The 24,936-nt window shown below is 37.6% G+C and overlaps 1 protein-coding gene across 1 annotated transcript in view; it reads right to left on the bottom strand.

Moving 5' to 3' along the window:
* The window catches only part of SLC5A12 (solute carrier family 5 member 12), a 43,930-nt gene extending 30,280 nt beyond the window's left edge, over window positions 1–13,650 (bottom strand). The window contains exons 1-5 of the mRNA XM_019627099.1: window positions 12,938–13,650; window positions 6,923–6,988; window positions 5,586–5,637; window positions 4,662–4,729; window positions 46–200 (exon numbers count right to left, since the gene is read on the bottom strand). Coding sequence (XP_019482644.1) covers window positions 46–200; window positions 4,662–4,729; window positions 5,586–5,637; window positions 6,923–6,988; window positions 12,938–13,276 — 680 coding nt within the window. The 5' untranslated portion in view covers window positions 13,277–13,650. The remainder of the gene's footprint in view (window positions 1–45; window positions 201–4,661; window positions 4,730–5,585; window positions 5,638–6,922; window positions 6,989–12,937) is intronic.
* Between the last annotated feature and the right edge of the window lie 11,286 nt (window positions 13,651–24,936).

The raw sequence follows: 24,936 nt of genomic DNA, 5'->3' as shown, positions 1-24,936 counted from the left end.
GCAGCTAAATCTTTATACAACATGATAAAGTAGCATAGGACATACTCAAATATAGTCAGTCGAGATCCATTTCTTGATTGCTCTAATACATTGTGAAATCCACCAGCTTTAGCTGATCCTTGAATGAGAACCGTTAAGAAGCCCACAATCATGACAACCATCTGAAATGCATCTGTCCACACCACTGCTTTTAATCCTCCCTGAAATGGAGAGAATGGACGTTAGTTCTTAAAAATGAAGGCTGCAACTCTTCCAATTCTGCACCACCTACCTGCTAAATGTGATCTATATTTTTCCTCTCTCCCTCTCTCCCTTCCTCCTTTCCTCTCTTCCTCCTTCCCTCCCTCTCTTCCTACCTTCCCTTCCTTCCTTCCTTCCTTCCTTCCTTCCTTCCTTCCTTCCTTCCTTCCTGCCTTCCTTCCTGCCTTCCTTTCTTCCCTTCTTTCTTTTTTTTCAGCATTGTTGCTGAATATTTTGTATGTGCCAAGTATTATGTTAAGCATGCAATTAAATGGTAGATGAAAGAGACAGATTTCTTGCTTAATTTCAGAGTTTATAATCTAGAGGGAGAAGCAGATACTAGACAACAATATATTTACTTAAAATTGTGGAAAACTCTATTAAGAAGGACAGGGTACTATGGGAGCATATAGCAGGGGATCCTGACTTGGTCTTGAGAAAAGAGGCATTTGAGCTAAACTCAGAAGAATTCGTAGGGATTTAGCTGGGACAGAGGACAGAGAGGAAAGGGGAGCAGCATGTGTGAAGGAAGGAGAGGTGTGGCGGCCTGAAGAAATGAAGGAAGCTAGATTATACAGATAGCGTGCCTAAAGGGAGGTGTCTGAGTTTGCTAGGGGCCAGAACCGCACCGATTTTGACAAGGCTATGTAAATTATTTCTCAAGAGCAATAAAAGAGCTTTAGAGATATCTAATATGATGAAAGCTTTTATTTGTTTCACAGTGGTTTCAGCAGTGGTTGTGTGGACAATGGATTGCAAGGATCATAGAAGAAAAGGAGTTGAGAGAGCAGCTCAGAGTTTATTTCAGTCATTCACATGCAAAATGACAGCAGTTTGAGGTAGGGTGGAGATGGAAAGAGGTTGATGGATTTGAAAGATATTTGGGAAGTAAAACTTAACATAGTTTGTGATTAATTGAATACATGTGATGAGGAAGCGAGGGAACTGAGGATAATCACCCAGGTTTGGAATGGACACCTGGAGATTTCTTTTTGTAAATGTTGATGGTAAATAAATTTTGCAAAACTAAGGTGGGAGAATACTTCAAAAGAAGAAAAGAGCTAGGAAAGGATGATAGGGTCTAGATATCCATGGGAAAAAAGAGTTTTAAAAGCTGGAAGATGGTCACATAGTGAAGTGAGCAAAGCACAGTTTCAAAAGGATGGATCTAATAGAACATAGGACAGTGGGATTGGGCCAGAGGCTAGAACTATGGTTATTAAAGATGGCTCCCCTTTAGAGTCACTTGGGCAATTGGAAAACAAACAAACAAACAAACAAAACAATATCTGAGCCCTATCACCAGAGAGTCTGAGTAAATTGAGGTCTGGGGTCAGACCCAGTCACCAGCGTTTTGTGAAAGTTACACAAGTGATTCCAATGTACAGCTCTAGTGGAGAAGAAAAGAGGAAGGGAAGAGGCTGCTAGAATAATCCAGATATAGAATCCCTTGGGGCGATGGTGAGGGTGGAGTGAGGAAATTGACAAAGATTAAATGAAGAGATATATTTAAAAGTGCTTTGAAAATGAATAGCACTATGAGAATAAAAGGACATGGTATTTTTAACACAAATAATAGAATTATCTTCCTCAGTTACTCCTCCAGAGTGTCAAAAACTTCTGTGAAAAGATGACAGTCTTCATCTTTATCTTGAGAAGAAAGATGATATTGGGGTTGTCCCATCATTTTTTTTAAAATTAAAATCTAAATGCAATTTTTAAAAAAGACAATAAAGTTCCTGCTAGAGACACTTTATTTGTATATTCTGTTCAAATCCTGATTTGAAAATAACCTATATCTTACCTCCCACCTCACAAATGGTGGCATTTTTATTTCCTTTAAAGACATTAAGCCTTCCAAATATCAACATCATATTTTAGTAATATGAAGACTACATGTCAAAGACCTCAGTTTTCAGAGACCACTTCACATTAGTTATGCAAAAACAAGCATAAGCCTGAACTTCACCTAGACATGAGGCAAGAGAACAAACCACTTTATCAAATGTTCATTGAAAGACAGATTACAGCCACCATAAAAACTGCTCTGACTGTATGACTCCTTCATACAGTAAGACACACCCACACACACACCACTGATCTATAACCCTGATTGTGCCCTGAGTGCCACTTCAATATTTAATCAGTCTGTGTTGTTTGGAACCTAGTGCTTACTTCACTAGATTGCAAACCACTGGATGGCAGAAACCACTTCTTATTTGTTTTAACCTCTTCCACTGGTTATCTTAGATAGGCTGTGCATCCACAGGATTCTTGGTGTAAAAAGACTGTAGCACAAGCAAAAGTGTTAGATAAAAAGCCACCATTTTGGTGTGACATTGAAGCTTCTAACCTGGCTAGAGAGAGGAGAAATGGAACACAGGTGTGAGGGGAAGAGATTAGATGGGTGTATTTATTCACATAATGAAAGATTTCCAACACTAGGCTAAGAAGCTTATACTTCATCCTGTAAGCAATGGGAAGCAAAAAGAATTAAGTCAGTCAAGTGACATGACGAAAAATGGATGTTTTAAGGAGATGAATCTGACAGCGGCATGCAGGAGAGAGAAACACTGAAACCAATTAAGAGGTAGTAAATTTGGTTCATTTTAGCTTATTGTGATTATTAAAATATCCAGACTTATTTCTGACATCTAACTTTTTGGTTTCTATTTGTTCTACTTCCTCTAGGCTTTTTATCTCTTTTCCTTTCTTGCTTAAATGAGTTGAGGTTTTGTTTTGTTCTAATTCTATTTTCCTCTTTGACCATTTTATTTAAATGGGTTCCTTTGAAATTTTACCATGAAATTATAAATTTAGAGTCTAAATTTAAGTAAAGTCAATTGAAGAATTATAAAGTCTTTATGTCTGATTATTCTCTTCCCAATTTTACATTCTATTGTCCCATTAAGGGTTATTCCTTTTCTTAATCCCAAAATTATATAGAATAATAACAATTATTATTATATTTTATATTATAAATTGTCATATATAATATATAAGTCTATATTATATAAATTATACTATACTATAAATGTATTAATATTATTGTCACTAAGCACCCAACATTGTATTGACCAGACTTACTAAATGTTGATTATTTTATTATCTTATCATCACTCTTCCATCTAAAACTGGATAATATTTCTTTTTCCCACAGCACTTCCTCTAGGATTTTTTCAAGGGAAGATATATTAGTGGTAAATGATCTTGGTTCTCGACAGTCAGCTCCTGAAATATAGTTTTGCTGAATACACGATTATAGGTTGACAATTGTTTTATTTCAACACCTTGAGGATGTTATTCCGCTGTTTCTGGCTTCCATTGTTGTTGCTAAGACATCTGCCTTTAGGGTCCCCAGCAATACATCTAGTTATCATTCTATGGGCAGGTACCTCAGAGCAACTCATCTGACAGATAAGGCCAGATGCTTAAGGAGCAGGAGGCTATTTTTAGCTTAGGGAGGGGATGTGTGTCTGGCATAGAATGGTATGGTAGTGAGAATGGAATGGAAACAAATTAAGATAAAACTTTGTGGGGCAAACAAGTAGGGAAATTTCCAAGTATGAAGAAAGGAGTTAAGGATATTTTTAAGTTTCATATTATAATGACATATGTTAAAAGAGTATGTAGTATGCACATAATGCCAAAATACACATATGGTCTGCTACATGATAATATACCAAGTATTTTATTTTTCTCTACAGAGGAGAAAAGAGAATTCAACTATCTGGGAATCACTGCCATATTCTTAACTGGTTACTTACAGCCTCTGTCTATGGTGCCAATAACTCAGAAGAATAAAGCTTCCCATTGCAGAACATGGCAATTAATAGGAGCTCAGTGAATGTTTGTTGAACTAAACTAAATGTTACAAGTACACACATATGTTGCAAATACCACCCAGGTTCCTTGATTAAAAACTGAGCATGTGTAAATCCAAATGTTAAATGTAATCTAAACTTATCCATAAATAAGAGACAAAAGAGCAATCCGTGGAACACTCGGATTTATAGAATACCAGCCATCCTTGGTCACGCATACAGGCATTTTGTATTTTTCAACCAGTAGACAGTGGTTTATAGTCACTATTAATGAGCTTTTTTTTTTTTTTCCCTCAGAGGTTGCATTTGTTCACCTAATCCTCTGATCAAGGAGATAGTACTTTCATTAAATCTTCTCTTAGCCGTGACTTTCTCGAATGAGCTCAGAGCCTAAATTCCACTAATGGTTGATACTAAAAATAGTTTTAAATAAAACAACGGCACCTATCTCAGGAAGCTGTAACAGATAAGCCAGCATACTTTTATTTAATTTTGGAATAGCAATTTCTGCTATATTTAGACGCCTTGTTTTTGGAGATTTGCCCTTATCCCATATTAGGAGATAGTGCTAAATCCTTTTCACAGCTAGATACATACCAGAGTGCAGTAGAATGTGCAAACAATTCCTGTTGCAAACACAGAGCCCCAGAGATTGAACCCAGTCACTACAAAAAGAGAAAAGATTAAAAAAGTTTCTTCGAGGAAAATAAAAGAGCAAGCTTTATAAGGGAAGTCACAATATTTTTATCAGTGTTCTTTGTGGGCAAATTAAAGTCAAATTAGAGTTTTCTCATTAAATTTTCTGACCTCTGATAATAATTATTTTTTATATTATTATACCGCAACCCAGTCCATAAATTTCATGTAACATTAAAAACCAAATTTTTCCTCCTAAAATTCTGGAGCTTCCAAACTATACGCCAGTTATTTGCATTTGTTTTTTCTTAACAAAGTTAGTCTGAGTACTTTGAAATCAATTAAACATCAACCATGAACCAGTATTTCTCAATATAAGTAGACAGCATGATTAAGTTAAATATTGAGGACTTCCAACATCATAGGTATCATTATGAAATTTATTTCACTTTTATTTTCCTTTTTGTTTCCAGGTTTCTATTCTCTCAAAAGGGTCAAATATAAATCTTGAAATAATTACTACTAGCACCTTTTATTATTGTACTCAGATTATCTACTTTAATAAATCACCATATATTATAGATGACCTTACTTAGAGGTTGTCCATAATACAACACCAAAACTGCCATCATTAGTGATTAAAAAACAAAACAAACAAACAACAATCAAAGTAAGTGTTTCAAACCATGTGGGCAAAATCAAGTAACTTATTGTTCACAATACTTTCAATGTTCAATTTCAGAACTTTATGTTGTGACTCCTACAGTAATCCAGGACACCCTACACACAAGAATGTCTCCCCCAGGTGTTTTATGTATATTTCTCAAGGAGAGAATGCAATAAAAAAAAATGGTGGAATATACCCAAGGAATGTTGATAACTCACCTTGATTGAGCGCCAGAGCGGGAGCATACACCACCACTCCTGTGTAGAGGATCTGGTGGAGAAATAAGGATTAGGTGAACAGTGAGGGAAGTGACAGGAAAGGAAAGCTGCCTAGAAGATTCTTTATGGACCTTAGAGATGCATGTCCTTCAACGTGTTCACCAAGCATTTCATTCCCATCCACTCTAATTTTGAATTTGTTGACCACTGTAACTAGTTTTCAGAAGGCATATATGTATTAGATGGAGGAAGGGGTTGGGCTTTTAAGATCGCTGGCAATTTTAAGATTTTATGGCCAGATTTGGTATATTTATGAAGGATAGAAAAATAGGCTTCAAGTTAAGCTTTTGAGTCACCCTCCCTTCTCTCCTCTTTCCCTACACACATATCACAATGACACAAATACATTTTTAGCAGTTTGTTGAAATATGGGTTTTAGAATGGAGATGGAAAGCATCTGTGAGGAAAAAGTACTGTGCAGAGAACACTAACAACATGGATGATCAACACAATGAGTACACCATCTAACTCGCAGAATTACAACCGCTATACTGATGGAAGTGGGTGCAGCCCCATTTTATTTCAAATGGAATTTCACCATGTAGAAATTCATGGACAGGTCAAGGGGCATTGTTTTCCTTCTTTTCTCTCTCAAATTCAGTGAGTGGGAGTTTTGACCAAGAAATGAGAAGTTTATATTTTAGCAGGAAGTACTTCATGAGTCATAGGAAACACACCAATGGTGTGCCACAGGCAACCTTGAGGTGACATGAGGACACCCCAGAGCTTGGGAGATAGGAGAGGAGTACAGAAAGGGGAAGTGGGAGTATTGGTTTGGAAATAATGTCTTAAAATGATTTTCAGAAAAACGGGTATTTCTGGTTCAACTCAGTTAACTAGTGAGGAAAAAAAAAAAAGGAAAGAAAGAAAAAACAGTTAACAGGCCATTTAATATCTTCATACCCAAAGCAACTTGTATAGGTTAAATAAGAGTTGAAATACATTTTTAAAATGTTCCTCCCCCCCCCTTTTTGTCTTATGATATATTGGGTCCTTGGGAAAGTCATGATGTATTTTTCTATGTTTTTCAATGCAAAAATGTGTCATGACTTTCCCGACAACCCAATACATTGGTTTGTTATTATTTGTACGTATGTATGGGGTATATGCAATGTCCAACTCTTGATGCAATCACATATCTTGAAAGTACTATCCTTGGAAGAAAGTACTTCCTTCTTAGTATTAAGTCTCTCCTTAAATGAATTAACTACCCCCTGAAATTAATCCGTATCTTGTCACCCCCCATTTCCACATCGGCCATAGCCCTTTACCCTTACCGTCTGCACAATGTAGATGACTGTTGCTGCATAGCGAACTGGTTTGTTGAATCGTAGTTGTAAGTACTAGAAAGAACAGAGAGAACATGTAATCAGCAAGTTTTACATAAGAGCTGCTGAGAAAGTTCTCATTTTCTTGGTATTTCTCTGAGTTTAGTGCTTTGGTCTTATAATGTGATTTTATGCTCTTATAATGCGATTTTATGCTCTATATACGTATACCTGGGAGAACAAGACAAAATTATGGATTGTTTAAAGTAAAAAATATATTAAAGCTCAATTGTAGCTCAAGCATCTCATGATGGTCAGAGAAGATATATGGGTTATGAGAATAAAAATGCAGAGATCTTCCTACTGGATATACTGAAGCCATCTTTTCCCTTTATATCCTACTTCCCCCAAATTGACTTCAGTCCTTCATTTCGTCTTTCCAGATTACTGCAGTAGCTCCCTAATTGATGTCCCAAATGCCAGTTCTTCCTACTCATTCCATCAACCACGCATCGGCCACATTAGTTCTCCTAAACAGAGCTCTGTTCATGTCACTCTTTTTCACAAAATCTTCAATGTTACTCCATCATTGACATAAAGTGCACATCCCAGGCTTGATATTCTACACCCTCTACTGTCTGATCCATGTTCTTCCTATCTTAAGTCAAAGTAGAGAGACAGTATGGAGAAAAAAATATATTCGAGGAGGGTTGTGTGGGGGTGGGGGGACATTGGATCAGGAGTAAGACTCCTTGAATTCTAGTTTGAACTTTGCCACCAGCTTACTCTTTAATCTAAGCCTGTTTCTCATCCATTAAACAAGAGAGACTATTTCAACTACATAATTCTACTTCTGAAAGAATACATTCACTCATTCTTTTAGTGTATTCACTCACTCATTCAATGGTCATCTTTGGTATGTATGTAGTTATTACACAGTAATATGAAAGTTCAACAGAAACATTGCATACTTCTGATCTTCACAGGTAACATTTACCATCACTACATTTGATTATTTTCAACCCCCCAAACCTGTTCTAGCCACATTCTTTTCCATCTCAGGGAACAGCCCATCCACTTTTCATGTTGGTTGAAGCCCAAATAACGTGAAGCCATCTTTTACTCTTTTCTTTCTCTCGCTGTGCACATCCAGTTTATAAAATAATTCTGGTGACCACCTCCCACTTTCAAAATATACTCACTTTCATCATCTCCTCTGTTGCCACACTAACACCATCATTTCTTACCAAAAAATAGCTTCCTAACTAAACCCCTTGCATCAAAACCCTATAATCATTCTCAACATTCAGCTAGTGTAATACTCAAAATACAAATCATATCATGTCACTCCACTGCCCAAACACTGTAATGACCCATCTCACAGACAGTAAAAGTCAATCCTTACAATGACCTTAGAGGTTTCATAACATTGATTCAGACCTTATAAGATTCTAAATGTCCATTTCACAACAAACATTTTGTAACATTATTTACTATGCTAAAATAATATTCAATAGTGATATCTTATACCTACACATCTAAGTTCTCAAAATTTAAATATAACTACTATAATGCCACAAATGTAATTTAAAGGAGAAACTAAAGGAAAACAATTTGCCAAACCAAAAAAAAAAAACAAAAAGTTACCTGTAATGCTTAAAACCACTATAGAAGAAGATGTAGAGAAGTGGTACCTTGTGCATTATTACAATGCAAAGGTTTGGATTAAAGAGAAGTGGTTAGGAAGTCATTTAGTTTAAGAAGTCCTAGCAAAATAAGAGAGCAGGTAGGCACCAGCCTCTAAAGTAGTGCGAAGAGTAAATAATAATAGACTGGATTTATTAGTATATGATAAGATAGACAAAGAAATAACTAACTGAAGTGGAGACAACTTGATAAGACTAATTATAAACTGTCCAAGTGGAGCTAATGAAAATATATAATATTGCAAATGAGCTGAGCCTAATTTATAACTGGAGGGTGAGAACAAATCCTTATGCTATAACATGGGATAAAGTAGCACAGATGGCATATTTTAGTCTTGAAATCCCACTGAATACAAAGCATTTAAATCAGTTAGTTATTAAAATAAATAAATAAATAAATCAGTTTGCTATTGCTGTAGAATACCCACCACAAAACTCATGGGCTTAAAAATCAAGGATTTATTAATCCTCATAGTTTTGAAAATTGGCTGGGTTTGCCCCTACTCGTTTCCCCAGAACTCTCGTTTGTTTGCAATCAACTGGAAGATCAGCTGGGTGAGAAGATCCAAGATGGCCTCACTAACACAGCTGGTCGTTGATGTTGGCTGTTGGCTAGGGTGCCTCTGTTTTCCTCTGTGTTTCTACTTATGCCCCAGAAGCTAGCCCAACTTGACCAGCTACCTGACATAGCGATATCAGGACAGCATTCTAAGAGAGAATGGCAGAAGCTATGAGTTTAATCAGGGTTAGGTTCCACACATCACTGTTGCCACATTCTGTTGGCCAAAACACATCACAGGGCCAATTCACAAGAGGTGGAGAAATAGATTCTACTTCTTTCAGTCTTTCGTACTTAAAAAGACCCTGGAGAGAATATCTATGGATAGGTAACACGGAATGCTGGATGAACAAAGAAACATAAATTTGAGCTTCTATAGAGAGATTGAGTTGAAGTATAAATTTTGAGACACTAAAAACAACAATAATAATATAAAACTTAGGTGGTGTTTACCAGGTTGTGTTAAAGTATTTGCATATATTTCATTTACTCCTCACAGACATCCTTTGAGCTAGGTGCTTTTATTACGACTATTTCATATATGTCAAAATCAGACACAGAGGAGCTAATTAATTTTCTCAAAGGCATACAGCTAGCAAGTGGCAGAGCTAGCTTTCAAAGCCCAACAGACTGAGTCTAGAGTCTATGCTTTTAACTTTTATGTTACACTGCCAGTTCTTATAAAGCAAGAGGCAATCTCAAAATATCCCCATACGTACTTTTCATAATCTTGATTTCTTATTATTAAGATATGAAAAAATTAAAAACATATAGAGGACAACAAAGTTTGTAAACTAAATTCATGTATTATAATGTCATCATAAAGGCATTCCCATATATAGATACATTTTAAAACAGGCAATTAGTTTCTTCAACCCATGTGTGTCCCACAGAGACACTGATATTATAAATGGTTTTTTTATTATATCTGCACTAATTTAATCATTAAAAGAGAGTTTCAAATCTCCTCGGTCACATGTTTGCAGTTGGTTTAATGTAATAACTGAACCACTTTACTAAAACCAGTTAAAGCTAAGTAGGTATTAAGCAGCACATATGGAATAGATGGATTGCACAGTAAATTTTTTAATAATTTTAAGACATTGTTTTTATTTCATTTTAATTTGGGAAAAATATACTAATTTATAGTGTGTGTATAACTTCTTATTTTAAAAAGTTAATATTATTAGGTGGCAAAGTACTGCACATTTTATTTGCAGTAGGTGTTGAGTATGAGGGCATTCAAAAATTATTAAACCCATGGTACAATTACTCGTTATATATGCATGTCTTACACACGGCAAGACATCTGGTGGTCCTGCTCCTGCTTCCTAAATTCCAGCAGTGCCCCCCAATCATTGTGACAATCAAATTGCCCACAAATCCAAAGCACTTCCTCTGCCTGACAGCGCTGTCACTGCAAGTGGCATCCTGTGTAACTGGGCCTTTCCATCTCTTTGATCTCGTCTTTCACGTCTGTCCTTGGCTCACTCTTCTCCAAGCACACTGATACCTTTGCTTTCCTTCAAACATGCCAATTACACTCCTCTTTTAGGGCCTTTGCATCCGTGGCTACTTCAGGCTGGGATGTTCTTCCCTCATATGGTGTAATTGCCTGCTTTCTCCAGGCCTCCTCTTAACTGCCTTATTATCCCTGAAGCCTGACTGATCCACCCTGTGTGAATTCTTGACATTCTCCACCCACACCAGCTCTCCTTCTCTCTACCTTATCCTAGTTACTTTTTCTCTATTGTATTGAGTAAGCCAGGATAGCATAGTGATGCAGCATATAATCTCAAAAGTTAGACTGATCAGGTTGGAAAAACTGCCAATTGCTAGCTGCGTGACATTGAGCAAATTGCTTAACTCTATGTGCCTTAGTTTCCTAGTCTGTTAAATGGGGATGATAATGATAACACCTATCTAAAAAGATTATTTTAAGGCCCAATGGGCTACTACATATAAAGTACTTAAAGCAGTACTCGGCATACAGTTAAACAGCATATGCATTTCTGTTATATAGTATGTTTACTGACTACCCTTCCCTGCCATACACTACGCTCCACAAGGACAGCGATTTGGTCCAGTGCTTTCTCTCTGGGGCCTAGAAGTGTGCTTCATGAATATTTACTGAAGGTATGGTTAGTAGTAAAAGTGATTTTTCATATTGGGTATTTTTTCTATAATTAAAGAGCCTTTTCACACTTAACCTAACATTCATGGAAGAGGAGAGTTATTATTTTCTGTGTGAAAACTGGAGCTGATAAATGTTAAGTAAGTTTCACAAAGTCATCTTGCTGTGAAGCAATGAATTTAAAAATTGAACTTGAATTTTCTGACTCCACATTCTCTCTCTCTCTCTCTCTCTCTCTCTCTCTCTCTCTCTCTCTCTCTCTCTCCTAGCAGTTACTTAGGCAATCCTTTTTTCCTATTTATTTATTTATTTATTATTAATTTTAGATGTACAAAACAATACAATAATTATAATTTTCACCCCTCACAAAGTGACAACCCCCCTTCCCCAATCCACCAAGCAATTCTTTTTAAAATGCTAGCAATGCCTTTGGGATTCAAAATTTAATAGGTGAATGGAAAAACCTAGAATATATTTATATTTTTAGAAGTACACTAATGAGCAATGGGGTTATGTGTATATATATATATATATATATATATATATATATATATATTAAGACTAAGCATAAGTTTCATCATTTTCTCTTGAATCTATATCCCAGGTAGTAGCTATTGAATGATCCAATCCTTGATTACCTTCTTTTGGGAGGCGAGAAGGTTGATGCTGGATATTTAAGATATGATAATCTGTGGAATCATAAGTTCTAAAACCTGCCAGAAAATATTCGTTTGCCTGAATGCCTTTCGAAGTCTAGAGTAATTCTTTATAATCATTTAGCTTACAGAATTAAAAACAAAGAAACAGGCCTGGTAAGAGTCCTCTGCTGTGACTTAGTAGGGATGAAGATGGATAAAGAAAATAAACATCTTTTTCATAGAAACTGATTAATAATCACACTAAAACACTGGGCATGCAAATTTGTATTTTAACATGATATTTTTTCTTGCGAATTATTGCAAAGTTAAAACACTGCTGCCTCCTTTTCCTCTCATTAAAATAATCCCCATGTTTGTATCATTTAGCAATTCCTTCCCATTAAAATATTTTCTAGCTTTTCAAAAACATTATCATTTCCCCATTAAAAATTGGAGCACAGTAATAATTTGCATTAAAGTGCTCAGCTCTACTATCTGATGGAAAGAGAAACACAAAATGATTCTCAGTAAGCTGTATCCAGTATTCAACCTTGACTAAGTCATTTATCTGTGCTATCTCTGTTTTCTTACCTGGAAAATGACAACATGCATGATATTACAAAAAATAACTTCAGCTCTCTTTCACTGAAAATCTCTTACAAGTTAGGCAATGCATTAGGTGTGCATGTACAGGTTCTCATTTATTCGTTGAAATAGTCTCATGGGGTTGACGTCATTGTTCCCATTCTACAGATGAAAGAACAGGTGTGTCTGTATCCAAAGCTTAAGCTTTTCCCAATACTATTGCAATATTTTTCCCTTATGTAACTGTCTGGAAAATAAGTGAGCGTTCTTTTGTACAATGTGTTATCACCAAGAGGATGTATATTATTAGAGGAAAAAAAGCAAGAATTAAAAAAAAATGTTCAAATGGAGAAAAAACAGCAACCCCTCCCAAAGTAAAGAATAAGGGAGGATTCGCCTTACCTCATAAGTGCTCGTGATGCCAGATCTGTAGAACACAGGCAGAAAGAGCTCTGATGTGAAGATGATGACAAAAGTATATGCAATGAAGAAGAGCATGAAGGAGGCCCCAAAGCGGTAGACCTCGGAAGGGGCCCCCAGGACAGTGACAGCGGACATGAAGCTGGCTGTCAGAGACAACGCCACAGGGCCAAAAGTCATTTGCCTTCCTCCGACCAAGAACTCTCTTGAAGTCGCCTTTTTTCTCTCCTTAATAGCAAAGAACACCCCAATTCCGGAGGAAATGATAAACAGGCCTGCAAACACGACATAATCCCAAGTCGCAAAGTTCTTCACCTCCATGGTGGGAAGTGTGGCACCAGCAAGTTGCTTTCAACCAGGTCTCAGGGAAAAGTTGTTTCCAAAAGCAAAGCTCAGTTCAGCAGATTCTTGGCTGAGAAAGGAAACTGTGATTCTGTGAAGAGAATGATGACCAGAGGCACCTTTGGGGATCTCCAGACACCAAGTTGTACTCAGGGATGATCTCAAAAGTTGACGCCAGAGAGAAACCTTGTATTGGTACCAACAAATAAGAACTTGAAATCTGACCCTGACCAGGAGCTGTCTGTTCCTCTACTCAAGCATATGCCACAGACAAGGAATTCAGATGTGTTCCGAAATTAATAACCACTGGGGGTGGAATGGACTTGCCAGATAACATGCTCTTTTATCTCTTAGATTTTTTTTTTTTTTAACTTAAGGTTAAACATTACTGGGAAACAGAAGTGATACAAGTTGACCACCTCAGCATTTTAAATTAGCGAAATGGAATCTGTAAAATGCAAACACAACCCTCTGTGGTGTCTTTCTCCTGAGTAGGGGAGGTGGAGGATGTGGGCCTGTGATTTTCTGCAGCAGTGGGTTTGGAGGGAAAGGAACGGAGAACTAGGAATCAGCAGACCTTTGCTCAAGTTGACTCAGCCTTCAGTGAGGTGTCATATTGTTGACAAATCATTTCACCTTTCTGAGCTCCACATGAACCTGGGAACAATGACCTTACAGGGTTATCATGAGTCTTTAAGTTTCTCAGGCTTCCTGGCCATCTTTTATCTGATCTGTAACATGAAAGATAATAACATTTACCTTATTGGCTATTGTTTGTGCTTACAGGGGAATACTACTGAGCATAACAGCTGATTCTTTCTTGACTTTAGGCCTCAAAAAATGGACTTACCAGTAATTAATAAATTGTCTGTAGTCCATCCAGTTATGGAGTCCTGTTTCTGCTTTTGCTAGACTCTCTCTTGATTGTTCTGAAGTGCTCCCAGAGAGCCTTTGAGGTGGGGGGGAGGGGCACTTTCTCTATGCCGTTTATGCTTCTCTTCCCATCTCAATGGTTTTTCCCAACCCTACCTCAACAAAGCCTGTCTATCCCATAAGATCTAGCTCACGTCTCCTCTGTTCCATGGAGCTTTTCCTGACTCATATTTTCTGCTCCCCCACCCCCACCCAACTCCTGTAGGAAGCAGCCTCCGTGGTACTCACTTTACACTCTGCAAGTACCCTCACCTATTTTAAAAAACCTCAATTGTATGTCTGATGTCTGTGTGAGTTAGTCAGCTGTTGTAAATGGCTCACTGAAGACAGAGACACAAATCCTGATCCACAGAGCCCAATGAATAGTAGCTATTGTAGAAAATAAAGAAACAATTTTAAAAGAAAAAAAAATTATCTATAACACCCAAGGCCAGAAATATTTCCTATCAAACAAAAGAAACTCTACATTTGCTTTTTACATCTAGGTAATGGAGTAAATCTTTGATTATTTGTTTAGTCTGGATACTGTCTTCACTCCCTACTTTGTTCCATCAATTTGAATTAGGCCATAGAAAGCTTAGATTGCTGAAATAAGCTTTTAGTTACAAATAAATATGCAAAAACTGCCAGGAGCTGTCTGTGACCTGTTGTTTAGATTCCTCCTCTAAGTTTACAGAGTTGATGTGATCAGTTTGAACAGAAAAGTACGTCTTTAATATTTTTTACGTTAGCCTAAGGCTTTTAATTATTTTTATCATGAGGTATTCTAATTATATAACAGGTTTCTTTTTTTGTAATGGTCTCAGCAGAAAATCAGAACTCTGGCTTCAGAGCCTTGACTACCTTATATTTTAATATTAACACCACCTAAGTGTTAATATTAAATCCACAAGTCATGTAACCAACTTGTACAAGTCAGGTGAATGTTAATTCAAACCACTATTATTACATCAGTGATGTTCTAAGGTTAAATACCAGAAGCTTGTAACTATAGACTTGATGAGTACTGTGGGTTTTAATTAACTTTTGTGAAGACACAGTATTACCTATATGATCTGCATTAGTCTTGGATTTCAAAACAGTGGGGAAGCAGAGCAGCTAATGGTTTTCAATGTGAAGGAAACGTCTTGTCTCTCATGCTGAAGTATTCCTCGCTTCCGACGTTTCACTGATTACCAGGCAGCGCATCAATGTATTCATTTAATTCTCAGTTATTGTCTATACTTTTACCCTTTGAGGAAAGGGTATAAAAGAAAGGCTGTGGTAGTATTCCATGTCTTCAAACTCTCTTCCTCTTTCCCATTAAAACTTGCTCTATGCAAGGTTTATGCTGATTATAAGGCACAGCATCAATTTATTAATAACTTTTCAGGGAAAACAAAAGAACCAATGCATTTAATGGCCACATCAACTAGAAGTTACGTTCTTATACCAGAAATATTAACATGGGGGGAGAAGAAAGGAAATCGTGCTCCTTTGACATGACAAAACCCCAGTGATTCATGCACCCTCTTGCAGGTGCCTCAAATGCCACCATTCATGCTTTATTCCTTTAGTGCAATACTGAGACCCTTGTTAGCCTGTAAACATCATCACTTGCCACACACACACACACACACACACACACACACACACACACACTCCCCTAACAAGCCCCACTCTCCAATTACCCACCTGCCTAATAAGTAAGATTTATAATTGTTATCATTAATAGTCTCTACTGCAAAATAGTTCTGCACCTTGCATGGAGAAAGTTATAACGAGGAAGAGGAAGACAGCTTGAGAACATCGAACGCTACCAAAGGGAGGAAAGCGTAAATAACTGGAAAGATAGGGCATCCAACAACAACAACAACAACAAAAGATGCGATTGTTGTGGTGTTGCCAATAGCGGACTATGCACACCATGTCTATTTTGGCCTGAGACAGAAAGGAGGAAAATACACATGGACAGGCCTTGGTCATTCTGAGACTGCACTATCACTCGATCACCTTCTTCTCCCATCTGTTCTTAATGCCAGTGGGAACAGGTGTAGAGAAGTGGGATAAGATCGCTGTTATTTTGTTTTGTTTTGATTTTAAACAAGGAAGTGGCAAGATCAGAAAACTGTGCCTCAGAAAGAGTAAGCTAGTCTAATAATTTTACATGATGAATTTCCTTTTTAATTCAGTGGACGTCAACAAGAATGGCTCAAAGAACTTACCACAATGTGAGTAAACTGCCTAAATTCGGTAGTGAAGGCTGTCCCCTCCACCCCCCGCCCCCAGAGTTCTTTCAGTGAGCATCCCTATGTAACAAATCCCTAGGATAGAAACTGGTGACAAGAAGTTATAGCTGTACAGAAATTAGGTTTTTTTTTATAACTGCAATGGGACTATAGCTATTTCTGACTTCCAAGGGGATATTGAATACTTCCTATTTTGAAGAAGATAATTATTTATAATGCTTACTTCTACTAGTAGAGACTGATGAGAAATGGACCATATCCAAGAATTTTATCATGAAAGCGAAACCTGCAAATCTAGAGTTTCTTCTCCTCCTTTGAGCTGCAAAATACATGACGCACAATAGAAGTCTCTTAATTGACACGCACTTTTATGACTATAGAAAGGTTAGGTCCAAAGAGAAAGTAACAAAGACAACAGAACTCTGCTTGCATACTAACAGGCTTTTTTTTTTTTACCCCATCCGTGGAAATGGTGTTGGAGACAATGAAATAGCACAAGAATCTGGCCAGTGTCAGTCAAAACCAGTGAAAATGTCCCAGTGCAAGGGAGAGCCAAAGGGGTGTTAACAATGGGAATAATTAGTATTAAATGTTAAATTTGTCTCAGCTTTATTGAGATATAAGTGACATACCACAGTGTGCAAGTTCAGTTTTACATGTGATGATTTAATACACTTGTATATTGCAAAATAAATACCATAATAGGCCAGTTAACACTTCTATCACTTCATAACTTATGACGGGGTAGGGGGTAAGAATATTTAAGATCTATTCTTAGCAACTTTCAAGTAGTTTACAACACAGTATTTTTAACTATAGTCATCAAGTTATACATTAGATCTCCAGAAAAATGTTACATTTTGTCATGTTGTATTGGAGTGTAGTTCCCTTCTTTACCCCAACCTTTAGGGAAATCTGCTACATCACTGGTTTTGTATTGTGTTTCATCATTCAATTAAAGGGAAAGAAGGTTGCGTTTATCTTTGGGCTCAAAATGGGGGTTGAGGAAGGAAAATGTTGGAGGAAGTAGAACACCAAAATAAAATATCATCCAGGGCCTGGCAACTTAACCTACTGAGGAAATCAAGTCTTAGAACAGAATTAGAAAACATAGAATTAGAATAGAGTTTTGAAGAATTACTTCTTAGTATAGAATTCCAAAAGACACACAAATATTACTGAGAGACTCAGCACTTGAAGAAGAGTGAGTGACCAGTGTGGGTAGATTTCCGTTATGACTACCTTGATCGCTTAAGAAGGAGGACAATAATATCTTTGATTTGTCACAAAACACTGAAGAATTTAATCTCCCAAATCCTTGGAATCTTGATGATCTTTGAGGTTGAAGTGGGGACGAAGACCACTTGGTGTCACATTCTATCAAAGCCAGGAGATTGAGCTTTCCTGTCTTTCTTGTTTTGTTTTTCTTGTCTTTTTTATCTCCATTCTCCCTTTCCTTTTCCTTCCTCCCTCCCTCCCTCCCTCCCTCCCTCCCTTCCTTCCTTCCTTCCTTCCTTCCTTCCTTCCTTCCTTCCTTCCTCCCTTCCTCCCTTCCCCCCCTTCTTCTCTATCTCTTCCTAATATTGAAGAAAGATGATCTGGGAAGGCTCGAGGATTTCAGGCAACCAGGATTTGACACTTGAATTTCATTCACACATTGTCGCTAGAAAAATATTTGTTCCCTAAGCCCTTGTGTGATATAGTTAAAAACATCCTTTATCTGCAACAAAAGACCAAGTCTTTTTATCCAACCTCTCAGTAAGCCATCATGTGATTTTGGATGTTATTAATTTCTCTGGTTCTTAGCTACCACATTTGTAAATATGATGGTATATCATATTAATAATTAGATAATTAGACTAATGTAAGTAACTAAATCATCTTTTCAAGTCTGCTCAGATGTGACTTTCTTTGACCAATTTATTTAAATTGCAAACAAATACATTCCAAATCTTCCTTTCTACTTTATTTTTTCTCAATAAAATGTATTCCCTACTAATATACTGTATAACAATTTAAATCTTTTTTTTTTTAAGATTTTTATTGGGGAATTGGGGGATGGGAACTGCGCTGGGGAATTGGGGGAAGGGGAACAGACAAGTTGCTGTCTTTTTGTTCTTCAGTCTAGTTGTGGAGGACGTTGCTTCACTGGCCCGAGTTGGTACCATCATTGTGCTCTTCCCGGGCGAGGCAGATCAGTCGCCAGCTTCTGGATGGCCGCTCACTGCGGCTGCTGGCCGCTCACGCTGGCTGCTGGCTACACACGGTAGCCCATGGCAACCCACTGCAGCAGCAGCTGCAGCCTACGCTGGCGCCGGCGACTCAGCGCAGCCCAGCTCCAGGTTGAGCTGTTGTTCAGCATCTTAGTTGTAGAGGTCACTGTCACTGGCCCTCATATGTGGGATCCGAACCAGGGCCCTCTGGCGTCCCAAGCCAGTGCTTAACCAACGCGCCCCTTGGCTGGCCCAACAGTTTAAATCTTAACATCTCTCCACAAGAATGTAAACTCCCTAAAGGGCTTTGTCTATGTTGTTCTCTGAGGTACTCTTAGTATCTAAAAGTTTCTCAATAAATTAAACTAAATTATATGAATTCAAGGGGCCTCTTTCATCTTGATGATCAATGTTTAATGCTTGCTTTACCAGGAAAAAAAAACCCAAGGAGAAAATTTTTTAACCTTTTTTTTTTTAAGCTGAAATATTTGTCTATCTCCAAATACATTTTCCCATCCAAATAAAAACTGAAATTTGTAGTCCATCCTATCAGATTCCCATAATTCATTGTAGTTAAATGTGACTGCAATTAAAACTTTACTCATTCTACATCCACTTAGCAATGTGAAGAGATGGTGACTCACAACATTAAAAGGCAAATAACAGAGTCCAACAGAGAACATTATTTAATATTAAAACAGACTCTTGGCAGTACACATCTACAGTAAACAAGTAGAACATTTAAAGGAAGTATCTAGTTGGGAGGGCAATTGAGTGTGAGGATCAAGGTCCTTTTCTAACTGCTCTTAGGTACCAAGCAATCCCTCTGTTATAGAATGGCAAAGGAGAAAACTACCAGTGTGATCTACCAAGGGCTTGATTTTGTTAAATAAGCATAAAGGGAAAGAATTTCTTGTTTGGTCCAGGCTTCCAGACATTAAAATAGAACTTTTAAATAAGCTTCAAAAGGGAACAGAATGTATGTGTCTGACTGACAATTTCATATATCAGTTTGGACTTTATATGGTTATAAAAATCTGTAAAAATGAATGTCAATGGTTTCATTTTACAAATGAAAAAAAAAGTACACAAAAGTACTTTGTCCAAGGTCAAGATCAAAGTCATACAGCTGCTAAGTGGTGGTTTTAGTCTAGGCTGGGTGACTTCAAATTCTATGATTTTTGTACTGAGTATTTCTTACAAAGATAATTTCAGCTTACTCACTTTTCTAGCTGTGATGGGAGGCTTTTCAAATGTATTAGAGAAAAATATGTTCTACCTGTCAGTCTGAACATTGATAATCAATGCATCTCCAGTGAAATAGAGCAGTGATAACCAAGGCCTCTTTTTTTTAACTTTATTGGGGAACAGTGTGTTTTTCCAGGACCCATCAGATCCAAGTCAAATCGCTGTTTTTAATCTAATTGTGGAGGGTGCAGCTGAGCTCCAAGCCAACTCATTGTTTTCAATCTAGTTGTGGAGGGTGCAGCTCACTGGCCCATGTAGGAATTGGACCAACAACCCTGGTGTTATAAGCACGCGCTCTAACCAACTGAGCCAACTGGCCATCCACTGGCAGCTCGGCTCCAAGTCAAGCCATTGTCTTTAATCTAGTTGTGGAGGGCACAGCTCACTGGCTCATGTGAGAATTGAACTGGCAACTTGGTGTTATGAGCCTGCGCTCTAACCACCTGAGCTAACTGGCCGCCCTCAACCAAGGCCTCTCGTGCTGATCCTGTGATATTGTCATAGTCTGAAGTACCATATAAATAAGCAAATAAAATTTCAATTAAATTCAAACAGGTTTCAATAGTGAGTGACTTTTTTTTATTCAGATTTTTTGACATGTACTCGAACATTCAGTGTGGCAAACTCAGACGCCATTTTATCAGTTACCATGAAAACTCTTTAGTCCCTTGTTTCCTATGAATTCCAATGTTCCTCATGCCACTCCTGCCATCTCTAGACACCACAGACACTTTTGCATATTTTTTAAACTAAAATTTACTGAGTAGTCATCATCACTAGGAATATACAGATAAATGTGTATCTGCCTCAAAGGCAACATCAGAAGAAAACTTTGCCAAAATGTGTTGTGTGTGGTAACTACAATATATACTTTTTCCACAGTGATTCCTTTGAAGCCAGGATTTGGGAGATTAAATTCTTCAGTGTTTTGTGACAAATCAAAGATATTATTGTCCTCCTTCTTAAGAGATCAAGGTAGTAATAATGGAAATCTACCTACACTGGTCACTCACTCTTCTTCAAGTGCTGAGTCTCTCAGTAATATTTGTGTGTCTTTTGGAATTCTATTCTAAGAAATAATTCTTCAAAATTCTATTCTAATTCTATGCTTTCTAATTCTGTTCTAAGACTTGATTTCCTCAGTAGGTTAAGTTGCCAGGCCCTGGATGGTATTTTATTTTGGTTCACGATACATTAAAAATTCCTCATAAAAACAATTCCCAGGAGAATTCAGTTTTTCAGATGCCTGTTTAGAAATGGTTTAAATTAATGACAAATGCTTAGTTATACCTTAAAAGCAGCAGAAAAAAAAGCCTGAATTCAAATCTCATTTCAGTCATCTACCAACTTTTTGACCTTGAGAGATTCACTTTATGTCTTCCTTTCTCTATCATGAAACTCAGAATAATACCTAAATCATACACAAGGCATGGTGGGTGGGGCGGGGGTAGAAAAAATTGGTGCAATTTGCCACTATAGGTTTCTGCAGGAGCTCTATAGGCATACCCATACAAGCTCCATGTAAAGATTTTTAGCTGTGCTTTCCTTGCTGGGGACCTTGAATTTTTTTTATTTCATTAATACATCTTTCTTTTCTTCTTCTTTTTTTTTAAATAAAGCTTGTTCTTGGTGGCTCTGCTTATGGCTTTGGAATAATTTACCAAATTTAAATGTGGTAATCAAGTGATTGGTACACATTTACATGTCAACAAGGGCAAGCTCTTATTAATAATGAGGACAACAGGATTGGAGTCAGAGCTAGGCTCACATTTTTGCTCAGCCATTTACTGATTTTATCAACTTAAATAGTTATTTTGTTTCTTTGACACTCAATTGCTCATCTTTAAAATAGAAATTGTTCCTTTTCACTGATTGTTTTGAGTATTAGGGATATATGTCAACTACCTTACCCAGAGTTGGCATATCATAGGAGCTTCAAAAATTGTATCCATCATATCATTATTAGTGATAGCTGTCGCATTTCAACATTTATACCAGGAACCTTCAACACTATTCTGGAAAGAACACCGACAATCAGAAAACAACACAAGAGACACCGTTATCACTTGTGAATATTTATTTCCCAATCCAGGGAGAGAAAAATCAGATTTCTGATTTGGAGTTCCCTTGGTTTTTGCTGTATTCTGTATCTGTAATGTCTAGGTTATGGAAGTCCTCCCAATTTCATGGCACTAATGTCATTCATCATTTTGTGCATTTTGCATCACTTTTTTCTTACTTTTTAAATGAGCTCTTGTATCTTAGGATAGGAATGTTCTTATTAATGTACTAAATATTCTAGCTCTGCTGAAATATGTCAGGCAAGCCTACAGTTGACTTTCTTTTTTTACATTGTAGGTATCTGCAGCCTTTATAACTTCTAAATAACTTCTTGTGTTTTTTTGCTCTAGAAAAGCAATTGTATGACCCATTTTGCAAAAGTATTAAGCTATCCCAAATCATGTTATTTCAGTCCCTCCATGAAGCAAAACTGTTATGGAATATCATAACAACTAGAACTTGGAGAAGAATGTGTAAGAAAGAAGATTTGCAAATGATTTTCTATATTTTAAACTTCTAAAGGATTATAAAGAAAGATTTATGAAAAAGACTTATGGGGATGCCAATATTATTGAGATTATATTGGGTTGTCAGAAAAGTCATGACGTATTTTTTTCTATGTTTTCCCTTGCAAATATGCATCATGACTTTTCTGACAACCCAATAATATGTATTTAACTACTACATTTCAAGTTCAAAGTCCCTCTTCCTGACCCTGTGAAGTATCTTTTCAAATTATTAGACTTTTTGCAAATTCACTACTAGAATGGCTTCTAGAGGACTGAAGAAAGTCATGGCCCATGATGAGTGAAGCTGAAGTGTCTGAGTTGCCATGGCAGATGGTAGACAAAGGGACTAAATGGCTCAGGACTCCAGTCTAACCATGGTAAAAAATATTAAATGCAAAATGGAGGACATTCTACAAAACAAGTATTTTTCAAAACTGTCAAGGTTATCAGAAACAAGGTCTGAGAAACTGTCATTGTCTAGAGACTCCTAAGGAACCATACTGACTTCATGCCATGTGGTATTCTGGATGAAATTCTGAGAAAAAGGGCATTCAGTAAAAAATAAGGAAGTGTAAATAAACGATGGACTTCAGTCAGTAATAATGTTGGTTAATTATTTGTGACAATTATGGATAGTAGTAATATAAGAGGTTTAACAATAATGGAAACTAGCTGGGGGGAGTATATGAGAACTCTCTGTACTATTCTTGTACCTTTTCTTATAACTAAAACTATTTTAAATGTAAAAGTTTGTTACAGGGCTGGCCGAGTGGCTCAGTTGGTTAAGAGTTAGCTTAAGTGCGAGCTCTGAGCAACAGGGTTGCCAGTTCGATCCCCACATGGGCCAGTGATGCTGCGCCCTAGCTGAGCTGCCACTGTGCTGCCAACAGGTGGCAGGATGGCTCAGCTGGTGAGAGCATGTGCTCCTAACAATGAGACTGCCTGTTCAATGGTGGGCTATGCCCTCCAGCAACTAAGACTGAACTTGGCACCTTGAGCTGAGCTGCCACCCGGATGGCTCAGTGGATAGAGCGTACACTCTTAACAACAAGGCTGCTGGTTTGACTCCTGCATGGGATGGTGGCTACGCCTACCTGCAACTAGGACTGTAACACAGCACCTTGAGCTTAGAGGCCACAAGCTGCCGACGGGCAGCCAGATGGTGACTGGCGTCCTCCACAACTAAGATTGAAGAACAACAAGCTGGCTGGTCCCCCTCCCCAATTCCCCATCACTGTTCCCCTCCCCCAATTCCCCAATTTAAAAAGTAAAATAAAATAAATAAATAAAAGTTTATTACAAAAGAAATATGCTCAAGGAAGTGAGAAAGCTGTACAGATGTATTATAGAAGGCTAGAAACCCAGAAGAGGATTGACTCTTACCAGAGGGCCTAGAAGACATACTATTTACCAGAGCTAGTAGGGATACGATGGGGAAAGAGGCACCAACATCTCTGAGATCAGGTAAGTGGAGAGTCTGTCACAGACCTTGGCTCGCTGATAGCAATGGGGATGATGGGGTGCTAAAGCATTAGAAGCCATGTGGCCGACTGAACTGGCAGAAACTAAGATGTCACGGTCATTATAACTAATGACAAGGTCCAAGTGGCAGTCAAGAGGGCTTAAATAAATGAGTCATAGAGATTGTATGTAGAACACAGTGTCTCTAAGAGCACTAATACGTGGAGATCTGAGGCATCAGCATGTCCCCCAAAGTCTGAATTACAGTGAGTCCACTAAGTCGGTGAACTCACCTGGTAGTCGCTTCCTCAGTCCATGAATGTGTACTTATAATTGACATCCTTGGCAACTGGAGTAACTCTCACAATGGGTCTTTGGCCTGTGCGGTAATTGCTAATAGATTGGGGAAGTCAAGTGGAAACTGGGGAAACTGCACCCTATGCCTGGCCAAAACAGTAAGTCAAAAACAATATCACGTCCCAAGAGAGGTGGCAGAGAGATTAAAACCTTACAAGATTTTAAGGAAGCAGAAGCAAGAGTCCTTCTTATAGTTCTATTTCATTTGCTAGTCTGGGTGTCTGTAAAAACCAGATGGATCCTGGAGAATGATATAGACTATCAAAGCTCAGCTAAGGAGTAGCCACAATGAGAGCTATTATGTCAAACACGGTATTTTTTGCTAGATTAAATTTATGTAATATGGCTTTGGGTCCATGGTATGTGACCAGTAATTGGGTGACTATATTCCTTTCTATCCCATCAGGATTCAGGGTCAGAAATGGTTGACATTCACAATAAGTGGACAACAACATATACACAATTTTACCCCACAGTTGTTAACTCTCCTTCTCTCTGTCATAATATAGTGACATGGACTGTGCTGGCCCCCTGCAGAATATCACACTGATCTTATACATCATTGACTCATACTGATTGACCAGAATAAGCTAGTGGTAAGTAACATGCAAAAGACTTTAAGACACAAG

The sequence above is a fragment of the Hipposideros armiger genome, unplaced genomic scaffold, assembly GCF_001890085.2.
Source record: "Hipposideros armiger isolate ML-2016 unplaced genomic scaffold, ASM189008v1 scaffold_707, whole genome shotgun sequence".
NCBI classification, from domain to species: domain Eukaryota; kingdom Metazoa; phylum Chordata; class Mammalia; order Chiroptera; family Hipposideridae; genus Hipposideros; species Hipposideros armiger.
This window is presented reverse-complemented; position numbering and strand designations above follow the sequence as displayed.